This window comes from Lynx canadensis, chromosome B3 (genome assembly GCF_007474595.2).
Source record: "Lynx canadensis isolate LIC74 chromosome B3, mLynCan4.pri.v2, whole genome shotgun sequence".
Classification (NCBI taxonomy): domain Eukaryota; kingdom Metazoa; phylum Chordata; class Mammalia; order Carnivora; family Felidae; genus Lynx; species Lynx canadensis.
In genome coordinates, this window is record NC_044308.2 from 51,792,579 (window position 1) to 51,804,743 (window position 12,165).

At 39.6% G+C, this 12,165-nt stretch overlaps 1 protein-coding gene across 1 annotated transcript in view; it reads left to right on the plus strand.

Moving 5' to 3' along the window:
- MYO5C (myosin VC) overlaps window positions 1-12,165 on the plus strand; it is a 103,302-nt gene that overhangs the window by 85,588 nt on the left and 5,549 nt on the right. The window contains exons 37-38 of the mRNA XM_030318166.1: window positions 2,137-2,287; window positions 3,022-3,304. Of these exons, the coding sequence (XP_030174026.1) occupies window positions 2,137-2,287; window positions 3,022-3,304 (434 nt within the window). The remainder of the gene's footprint in view (window positions 1-2,136; window positions 2,288-3,021; window positions 3,305-12,165) is intronic.

Genomic DNA, 12,165 nt, shown 5'->3' on the forward strand with positions numbered 1-12,165 from the left:
TACTGGTTGGACAGGATTCACAGCCAGAGACTTCTAAAAAAGGCCTGGACCTTGGGCATGATAATAAGCCTCCATTTTCCTTGAGTTTTAAATCAGTGAGGTAGATTAGATGATTTTTAACTTTGATTCTGGTTGTGAAATTCTGAAGATTTTAGTATTCTAACTCTAAAATACAACCTTTAGATCAACATGGCTGTTTCTTCAGAGAGGATCTACAGGATTCTCATCTTCCTCCATAATCTGTACATCTTTTGTCATTCCAACTCTGCCCCCAAGGGGCTAACATCATAAAGGAATTCTCCACCTTCAAATACTCAAAGAGCAAAATTTCATTGACCTGAAATAACAAAGTGGCTTTTAGGGTTTTACTGCTCTCCCAATGTTTCTACCATTTGTCCCTGCACACACCCGTGCAGTGTATGAAGTTTCCAGAGTCATACCTTCACCAACACTTGATATTGACAGACATTTTAATTATTTACCAACCTCATAGGTATAAAATGATACCTTGTCAACTTAAACTGCAATTACTTGATCACTAATGAGGTCAAGAATCATTTCATGTGCTCACTGGTCATTTAGGTTTCTTTTCAAATTACCTATGACATCAGTTCTCCATTTTGTTTAGAGGTGATTTTTTTTTTTTTTTTTTACTGATTTGTGGGTCTTTATCATGGATAAACCATGGTTTGTCTTATATTTTTCTTTATGGAGTCTATCATACATAATTTCTGAATTTTGACGTATCAATCCTATCCTTTTATGATGTGTTTTAGTGTCTCGGTCAAGAAATTCTTCCCTGCCCTGAGATCGTGAATTTACTCTCCTACTTTCTTCTGTATTTCTGTAATTCAAATTGGAGCTCACAATTATGCTTTTACCTATCCAGAATTGGTGTGATTATTTATCCCATGATGTTGAGATAATGACCTCATATCTTTTTCCATGTGGATAGCAAATTGTCCCAATGAAGGAAGAGTAAAATATAAAAGTAATTCTACTAGTATTACAGAACAAAAGGAGAAACAAGTAGAGAAAACTCAACCTCTGACTAAAAGGAATACCAAAAGGAGCAGGGGGCACAGACCAGCCCATCTAAGACAAACAAGCATGTGTGAGACATTAATGGAAGAGGATATTATGCAACACCATTTACTTTTTTACCTTTTCTTTGCCCCCATCAGCCACATATACAATGTTCTTTGCTCTATCTATTCTACATGTTTTTTTTCAGTTGCTATATATTCATTTCTATTTCTATGGTTTTCACCTATGCCTGTTACCATTATATCCTCTTCTTGTCTTAATGCTTTCTTTTTCCTTTATTTCTTTGAACATATTGAACATACTGTATTAGGCTGGTGGGCTGTTATGACAAAATACCACAGACTAGAAGGCTTTTAAGCCACAGAAATTTATTTTCTCACAGTTCTAGAAACCTGAAGTCTGAGATCAGGGTGCCAGCATGGCTGGTACCTGGTGAGTGCTCTTTTTCTGGCTTTTGGATGGCTGTATTCTCGTTATACCCTCACACAGACTTCCCTTGGTGTGTGGGTGCAGAAAGAGAAAGATTGAACTTTCTAGTGTCTTTTATTAAAGGCACATTAATCTCATCAGACGAGGGCCTCACACTTAGGACCTCATTTGATCTGAATTACTTTTTTACAGGCCCCATCTCCAAATACAAGCATACTAGAAGTGAAGGCTCTAACATAGGAATCTGGGAACATCACAAATATTTAGTCCATTGCACACATCTTAAAATATTTCAGGTTGATCTATGCTCTATAATCATTAAGTCATGAATCCCATGTATTGTATTACTGACCTCTTAAACCTCTTTGTTTCCTTGGGTGCTTTGCAGTTTTGTTTTGTTTTTTTATGAGTTTCCATGGAGGTTATTTTCCACTGTGTTCTGTTGGTGCTGGAGGCACATATTTGTAGGGTGAGTACAGTGACAGTTAGTTATAGAAAATAAGGGCTACCACACACGTGTAGAGCTCATTTGATACAAATAAGACATTAAGTTTTGAAGTATAGGAGCTGATTATAATGCCATTAGAGAGTATTTTAATTTCGTACATGCCTATAGCATTCTAATATTTATATGTATTTATATACTCAAATTACTTTCAGGAATTCATGAAGCTTAATAGTCCACATCAGAATAAGAACTGCTTGAACAATTTTGACCTTTCAGAATACAGACAGATTCTTAGCGATGTGGCAATACGAATATATCATCGGTTCATTGTTGTAATGGAAAATAACATTCAACCAATAATAGGTAAGAAAAGAATTGATGACCAAAAAATATTTATGGTAACACTGAAACCTTAAAAAAACAAATCCTGTAGGGCGTGCCTAGATGTCTCAATTGGTTAAGCATCCCACTCTTGATCTTGGCTCAGGTCGTGATCTCATGGTTGGTGAGATCTAGTGATTTCAAAGAACATAATTTTAAAACCAGAAAAATGTAACCGTGTAAATGTCTCATTTTTAATTCTTTTCTATTGCTTGAAATGATTACTTCTCTAAAAAGTACATGGTTTGTAATTTCCTGCCTGGAAGGGTGATTCACCCCAAAGGGAAAGACCAGGGACACCTGCTACTCCATGTGTAGCTACTCCTAGGTCATTACCACTTTTGAAATCTTAAAGTCCCACTCAGATTCTTGTATACTTTCTTCAACTTTCTGAAATTTAAATACTTCAGGCTTGAAATGGTACAGTCCATGAGTTGTGTCGACCCACTCCCTTTCCTGTGAAGCTGAAAGAAGAGGGAGTCCAAGCCTGCAAGAGGAACTGCCGCCCTGTTGTACACAGCCATGTGCTCCGCCCACCTCCTACACCCCGTGCTCCCCACTCCTTGATTCTCTTGCTTTCCCCATCACAGCTGCATCCACAGCTAACTCTTGCAGAAAATGTCCCGGGTCCTGGAACAGACCCGAGAGAGCAGTGGGAAATGTTCTCTGGTTGTCCCCACCGCATGTGCAAGAAATGCCTGTGTTTTGCTCTGCAGTGCCGGGCATGCTGGAGTATGAGAGCCTGCAAGGCATCTCCGGCCTGAAGCCCACGGGCTTCCGGAAGCGGTCATCTAGCATAGATGACACGGACGCCTACACCATGACCTCTGTCCTGCAGCAGCTGAGCTACTTCTACAGCACCATGTGCCAGAACGGCCTGGAACCTGAGCTGGTGAGGCAGGCTGTGAAGCAGGTCTTCTTCTTGATTGGGGCGGTCACTCTGAACAGCCTCTTGCTGCGCAAGGACATGTGCTCCTGCAGAAAAGGGATGCAGATCAGGTAAAACCCATGATTGATCAGTTACACCGAGAGGCAGCTGGAAAGGATGCTTTTAATGTCTAGGGCCACACATTGCTGCCCCCTTCCCATAAGCTGCACTGCCTGGTGGGGCAGGGGTGGGGAGGGGGGAGAGGGGGTTGTGCAAGAGGACTCTTGGAACTTTGGGGATGTCTGCGGTCAGGTGGTGGCCCCTCCACCCACCACTCTGCACCAGGCTAGCTTGACACTCAGGCCCAGGGCCTTAAGTGGTTAAAGACTAGCAACTAGTAATTGTAGATTTTAAATCCTGGCCCTGGGTGCTTATCATACACTCAGCCAGTGTTTACTGACCATCACCTCTGTGAATAGCACTGCCTGATGGAGGACACAGGAAACAAAGGAAAGAGCAGTTTGATCCCTGCCCTCTAGAAACTCAAAATAGCCAGATAACAATTCAAGGCAAGTCTGATTAAGTCACAAACGAGTGCTGCAGAGAAGAGAGATTACTGAGGACAGAAAAGTTAAGCCTGAGAGCTGTGCATTGAGTGATTTAAAAAGGGAGAAGAACATTCCAGGCAGGAGAAATGAGGCAGGCAAAGGCATAGTGCTGGAATTGAGGAGGACCGGTCCCCAGGCTTTGGTAGGTAGCGCTGTCTAGATTAGCAGAGGTTTGTTTTGGGAGCAGCAGGACCAGCAGGCTGAGGACATAGTAATCACTTTTGAGGTGTGTCCACCTTTACTTATCTCTTAGTTGAGGAAACACAAACCCTGAGCTACTGTTTGAATTAATGCTGTCACATGATTAGAAAACACACAAAATCGTGTAGATATTTAGGATTTTTTATAATGTGTACAGGGATTTGATACCTGTGTGTGACATGAAAGCCTGAGGTCGTGTTGATAGCATCTTAAGCCAAGAAGTAAACGAGACATCCATTAAACCTTTTCAGCATTAATGAAACTTGGAATTGGACATCCCCTCAAACCAAGCTGGCAAATTCCCATGATACCAGGTTGAGATTTTCAGATAAGAATGAGTATTCCTGGGATACCTGGGTGACTCAGTCGGTTGAACATCTGACTCTTGATTTCAGTTGAGGTCATAATCTCATGGTTGTAAGATTGAGCCCCATGTCAGGCTCAACACTGATGGCACAGAACCTACCTGGGATTCTCTCTCCCTCTCTCTCTGCTCCTCCTTCCCCCTCTCCCTCAAAATAAATAAATAAACATTAAAAAAAAGAAGAAGGAATATTCCCAAAGACTAGTCTTTGTGGATCTTTTTCTTTTCATTGAGAAAGGAAAGGGTTCTGTTTATTTCACAAGCTCCAAGAAGAAGCCCTGTAGGTCTCTGAGGTAGGATTCAACCCTATTTAAAGTATGAATACTTTATGAACACATAAACTTGAATGTTTCATTAGAGTCTTGACTAAGCAGTTGTCATTCCTTCTGTGGGTTCTCCATGAGTGAAGATGGTCATAAGCAAGACACGTGACTCTAGGTCCTGTAACAACTGTTCAGAGGAGAGGCAACTTCTGTCCCCATGGGTGCTCAGTGCTTTTTCCTTTCACCAATCGAAAGTGGACATCCAGGAAGTAATTCCTTTAGAGCAGGTTGCTCTGAATAGCACATGCATTTGACAGGGATTCATTCATTCAGGTATTTATTAAGCCACTGCCATAGCAAGGCCCATAAGGATGTGAGGTGGCTTTACAATGAAAACACAAGCAACAAAATAATAATACATGAATTCAGGTAAAAAATCAAGACCCAAAGGAAAAAAAATAGTAAACTGTGGACAGAGTAGCTAGAACACTGTTTCTAGCCCATGGGGGCTTTCCGGCTGGCAGGACAAAAAGCAAATGTTGTCATCGGCTCTTTGGTCTCGTTGAGCATGGTGAGGCTGATGTGCTCAGGGAAGATTTAAAGATTTTCCTAGTACCTATTTTTTTGTTCCTAGTCATGAAATATAAAAATACTATTTCATGTGGAACTTTATCTCACAATCTCCACAATAGCATTTTTACAGCAAATTTCATCGTGGCTGCTTTGCCCAGTGATCTTTGATAAAAGCCAACATACAGCATGTGGAGACAGTTCTGTTAGGAACCAGAATGACGTGGCCCAAGCACATACATTTCTTGCTGTACTGAGGGAATTTGCAAAGAACATGAAAAGCATTGATTGGGGCCTGAAAGGACAGGCAGAATTTCAGCAGACCAAGACTTAGAAGAATGAACACAGGCCTCAGTAAAGGATAACTGATGGTAGGTATTAATAGCTCCCTTTGAATGGAGTGCCGGATTGGTTACAGAGATAAGTAGAATGCCATTTTCCAGGGTGAGCAGTGCATGCTTTAGTCCCTCAGCAGTGGCAGCCACCATAAGTTGTTTTTTTTGTGTTTTTTTTTTCCAGAAGGCTTTAAACTATGAATTCATGGGGCGCCTGGGTGGCTCAGTCAGTTAAGCGTCCGGCTTTGGCTCAGATCATGATCTCATGGCTCATGGATTCGAGCCCCATGTCGGGCTTTGTGCTGACAGCTCAGAGCCTGGAACCTGCTTCAGATTCTATGTCTCCCTCTCTCTGACCCTCTCCATTCATGCTCTGTATCTGTCTCAAAAATAAATAAACATTAACAAAATTTTTTTGGTTTTTAAAAATGGTTAAGATGGTGGGGTGCCTGGGTGGCTCAGTTGGTTAAGCATCTGCCTCTTGGTTTCAGCTCAGATCATGATCTCATGGTTCATGAGTTCGAGTCCCACATTGGGCTCTGTGCTGACACCGTGGCGCTTGCCTGGGATTCTGTCTCCTTCTCTCTCACTGCCTCTCCTCTGCTTGTTATCGCTCTCTCTCTCTCTCTCTCAAAAATAAATAAACATTAAAAAAATTTTAAAGTTAAGGTGGTAAATTATATGTCTTTTATCATAATAAAAAAATAATCTCAAGATGCACACAGGTTGAAATATATCATAGATTAAGACACCAGAGTCACTAACCATCCCACTTTGAGAATTGCCCAGGTTTATTTGTTAAATAAAAACTTTCAAATATTTTTACATTAAAAAAACTTTGTATGATTTCAATTCTTTTTAAATTTGTGAAGATTTGCTTTTATGCCTAGAAAATGATCTGTTTTTGTGAATGTTCCACATACCGTTGAAAAGAATGTATATTCTACTGTGTTTGGGTGGAACGTCCTACAAATGTCAATTTGACCCAGTTTGTTGATGGTGTTTTTCAGTTCTATATCCTTGCCGATTTTCTGTGTATTATTTCTGTTGATTACTGAGAGGAGTGTTGAAGTCCATCTGTAATTATGAATCTGTATGTTCCTTCAGTTTGTCAGTTTTTGCTTCATATATTTAATGTCTTCTTAGTGAGTTGACCATCCTAACATTATGTAGGGTCCTTCTTTAGCCCTCTAATGGTAATCTTCTCTGCTCTGAAATCTACTTTGTCTGAAAGCCTACTTTTTCTTTTGATTAGTGTTCTCATAGTGTATCTTTTTTCATCCTTTTACTTTTAACCTACCTGTGTCATATTTGAAATGACTTACTTTACTTCTTTTTTCATTTGAGAGAGAGAGAGTGTGTGTGTGTGTGTGCGTGCGCACGCGTGAAAGTGGGGAATGGGGCAGAGGGAGGGAGGGAGGGAGGGAGAGAGAGAGAGAGAGAGAGAGAGAGAGAGAGAGAGAGAGAGAATCCTAAGCAGGCTCCACATTCAGCACAGAGCCCGACCCAGGGCCTGATCCCATGACCCTGAGATCATGACCTGAGCTGAAATCAAGAGTCAGACGCTCAACCAACTGAGCCACCCAGGTGCCCCTAAAGTGACTTTCTTATAGGCAGTGTACATTTGGATCTTGTTTGGTTTAGTTTTGGATTTTTTAAAGCAAGTCTGACAATCTGTGCTTCTTAATTGGAGTGTTTAGGCCAGTTCAATTTAATGTAATTATTAATATGTTTAGATTTAAGTCTACCATTTTATTATTTTCTATTTGTTCCTTTGGTTTTTATTTCTCTGACTTCCTTTCTCTGCCTTCTCTTGGGTTCTTTGAATATTTTTGATACTCCTTTTATTTTTTTTTAATATTTTTAACATTCATTTATGAGAGGCAGAGAGCACAAGCAGGGTAGGGGCAGAGGGAGAGGGAGACACAGAATTGAAGCAGGCTCCAGGCTCCGAGCTGTTAGCACAGAGCCCAATGCGGGGCTTGAACTCACAAGCTGTGAGATCATGACCTGAGCCGAAGTTGGACGCTTAATTGACTGAGCCACCCAGGCGCCCCTTAATACCTGTTTTAAATTTATCTACTGTGTTTTTTAGTGGTTCCTTTTTGTGTTTTTATGTTTTTTGTGTTTTTTAGTTTGTTCTAGGGATTACAGTATGTATACTTAACTTCTTCAGTCTATTGAGAATCATTATCTTAACCATGTCAAGTGGAATGTAGGAAGCTAACCATCACATAGTCCCCTTTCCCCTTTCTACTTTATGTTATAGTTGTTTTATGTATTATATATACATAATCAAAAACTGTTCTGGATAATGTTATAATTTTTATTTTAAACCATCTAAAATATTTTAAGGAACTCAATAGAAGAATTGCCTATTATATTTACTCACATATTTACCTTTTCTGTTACTCCTTCATTCCTAATGTTTCAAGTCTTATTTTTTCCCCCAAATGTCATGTTAATATCATTTCCTTTCTGTCTGAAGAAATTCTGTCAGTAGGTCCTTGTACAGCAGGTTCACTGGCAATACTTAGTTTTCTTTCACGTGAAAATGCCTTCATTTCACCTTCTTTCCTAAAGTATGTGTCTTAGGACTTAAAGACTTAGGATGTGTCTAGGTGTGGATTTCTTGGGGTTCCCAAGAATCTCTTTGAGATTCCCTGAGCTTTTTGAATCTGTAGGCTTGTATATCTCACTAAATCTGAGACATTTTAAGCCATTTCTTCAAATATTTTGTCTGCATCTTAATTTCTCCTTTCCTCTGGAACTTCAATAACACAAATGTTAAACCTTTCATTATTATCCCATGAGTCCATAAGGTTCTGTTTATTTTTTCAGTTTTTTTTCCCTTTATATTCTTTAGATTAAATAATCTCTATTGACCCCTTCAAGTTCACAGATTCTTTCCTCTGCCATGTCTATTTTGCTATTGAGCCTATTAAGAGAATTATTTTTGTTACTGGATTTTTCACTTCTAAAATTTTCATTTGGTTTTTCTTTATATCATTCTATTTCTTTTCTGAGACTTTCTATCTTTCCAGTTATTTCAAGATAGTTCATCTTCACTTTTTGGAGCATTTTTGCGATAGCTTCTTTAAAGTCTTTGTGAGATAATTCCAAGTGTGCATCATCTCAGAGTTGACACCTGCTGATTGTCTTACTTGATGCAAATTGAGGTTTTCCTGGTTCTTCATATGTCAAGTAATTTTGAATTGTATTCTGGACACTTTTAATATTACACTATGAGATTTTGAATCTTTCATTGTTATGGAGAATGTTGGTATTTTTATCAGATAATCACACCATTTGAGTTCACTTGCAAGTTCTGACCATCCTTGGTGGCTCGTGTTTCCCACGTCAGTTTTCAAAGCCTTTGTAATGCTGTTTGGTTCTGTCTCATGTGTGACACACAGTGGTCAGTCTGAAACTTGCATGGTGCTCTGTCTCATAGTTTAGTCTTCAAACTATGTGTGCTGTTGAGGATCAGATCCATGCATGAGCCCAGAGGAATGTACCAAGGAGTTCATAAACAATTTCAAGGGATTGCTTTCCCAAGTTCCTCCTCCTCCAAATCACCCCTGATACTTTCCAGATTGCTGGAAATCCCTCTTTGGTCCTCCAGACAGAAAACTGGGGCTTTACTCACCTCACTGTGTGGTGTACTTCCTGCAAATGTCTTCATCTGAGGCTCAGTGGTGGCAGAATAGAACAATGGGGGTTCACCCCTTTCTCATGAACCACAGTTGCTCCATTTGGAGAAGATTTTTCTCCCTGAGAATTTTAGCTTCTTCCTGGACTCCATTGCCACCATTGCTACCACAATGAAATTGGGGTTTAAACGTGAAAGAAGAAGGTAAAAGGAGAGGATTTCCACCCTCTCAGGAGCTTTAACACACCTCTTTTCAGCCCCTCAAGCCAGACCTAGAGGGCTCCTTCTGGAGCTCTTTGTTGTCATCAGTACCCACTGCTGAGCTTCAGGCTTCTTTGAGGTCAAGCTAATGAATAGCAGATGGAATAAACTGGTAAACTGATTATCCATTTGGCAATACCTCAAATACTGGTCTTCTTCCCCAATCCATCTGGTACTATTTACCTTTCAGAGTCATCAAATAGCTGCTTCAAGACATTCCATCAAGCTTTTATAGCTGCATTCATTGGGAGGGGCAAAATGGAGTGTGCTCTTACCAAGAACCAGAACTCCACCACTGATTCCCTCCCCCACTCCCACTTTTTTTTTAATTGAGGTATAATTAACATAGAGTGTTATATTAGTTTCAGGTATACAATATAATGATTCAACAACTCTATACATTACTCAGTACTCATCAGGATAAGTCTACTATTAATTCCTTTAATCTGTTTCGCCCATCCTCCCACCCACCTCCCCTCTGATAACCACCAGTTTGTTCTCTGTATTTAAGAATCTGAGGTTTTTTTTCTTTGCTTCTTTTTTCCTTTGTTTTGTTTCTTAAACTCCACATTTGGGTGAAATCATATGTTATTTGTATTTCTTTGACTTATTTCACTTAGCATTATAAGCTCTAGGTTCATCCATGTTGTTGCAAATGGCAAGATCTCATTATTTTTTATGGCCGAGTAATATTTGATTGTATATATATACCACACCTTCTTTATTCATTCATCTATGGACCAGATATACACCTGGGTTGCTTCCATATCTTGACTATTTTAAATAATGCTATAATAAACATAGGGGTGCATATATCTTTTTGAATTAGTGTTTTTATTTTCTTTGGGTAAATACCCAGTAGTGGAATTACTGTATCATATTCCACCACTGATTTTTTTTAAATTTTTTAATGTTTATTTATTTTTGAGAGAAAGAGAGAGGGAGAAGAGGAGTGGCAGGGAGAAAGGGAGACGCAGAATCCGAAGCAGGTTGCAGGCTCTGAGCTGTCAGCACAGAGCCCAACACAGGGCTTGAACTCACGAACAGTGAGATCATGACCTGAGCCAAAGTCGGACACTTAACCCCCTGAACCACCCAGGTGCCCCTCCACCACTGATTTTTAAGTGAGAGAATTAACATGCTCAACATCCAGATTAAGGAAGTACTGTAGCAGGACCAAATAGAATGGATTAGAAGGGACAAGATGAGAGGCCCAATAGGAATGTATTGTAATAAGGACTCAAACTAGTGGGGCAAAATTGACAGTGCAAAAAAGGGGGAAACCAGTGTAAGAGATGGTATCTCATACTCATTACATCCCTATGGAATACTTCAATTCAGCATTGTTGTCCCAGTGTTATAATCAAAGACCCACATAGGGAGTTGCTAATTTAAAAGGTCAGAGCTAGAAATGACCTTAGAGATCACGTAGTTCAAAACTCATTTTTTAAAGTTTATTTATTTAAGTAATCTCTCCACCAAATGTGGGGCATGAACCCATGGTCTTGACATCAAGAGTCACATATTCCTCCAACTGAGCCAGCCAGGTGTCCCCAGTCGATTTTTTAAAACAGCTTCACTGACAGATAATTTACACGCTGTGAAGTTTATCTGTTCTGTAAACCATACCCATATAGTTCAATGGTTTTTGGTATATTTACAGAGTTGTGCAAACATCACCATAATGTGATTTTAAAATATTTCCATCACTTTATAAAGAAACCTTATACCTATTAGCAATCACTCTTATCCCCTACCACATCCCACCTCCCCAGTACCCCCTCCCTCAGCCTAGGCAGCCACAAATATATTTTCTTTCCCTATAGGTTTGCCTGTCCTGGACACTTTTGTAAATGGAATCATAAAATGTGATATCTTTTCTTTTAGATATTTTTAAGGGTATTTATTTATTTTGAGAGATACAGAGACAGTGCAAGTGAGGGATGAGCAGAGAGAGAGAGAGAGAGAGAGAGAGAGAGAATATCAAGCAGGCTTTTCACTGTCAACACAGAGCCTGACATGGGGCTCGAACTCACAGACTGTGAAATCATGACCTTAGCTGAAACCAAGAGTCAGATGCTTAACCAAGTGAGCCACCCATGTGCCCCAAATGTGATGTCTATTGTAACTGGCTTCTTGCACTTAGCGTAAAGTTTTCACCACTCATCCATGTGACCACATGTATCACTACTTCATTCCTTTTTATTGCTGAATACTATTCCATTGTATGGACATACCACAATTTGTGTATCCATCAGTTGGTGGACGTTTGGGTTGTTTTCATTTTTTGGCTATTATAAATAATGCTGCAGTGAACATTTGTGCAGTGTTTTATATGGACGTGCTTTCAGTTCTCTTGAGTATTAGAAGTAGAGTTGCTGGGTCATATGGCAGTTCTATGTTTAACATTTTGAGGAACTGCCGAACTATTTTTCTTAGCAGCTATGGCATTTTACATTCCTACCAACAGTATATGAGGGTTCTCAACATTCTCATTTACCCAGAGAGGTTGAGTAACTTTCCAAGTTCACACAGTAGATTGGTGGGACTAAAACCCATGCCTCTTAATTCATAAACTTATGATAATTACTCATAGAAACAAGAATAAAAACCCCAGTGGACTGAATTAAAGCCTTCTACCAACTGAAAATTTTCTGCCAACTTAGGAAAAGAAATGAGTTTTTTATACCAATGTAAGTCTTCAAATATCACTATGGTTTTTTCCTTTAGTAGATTTT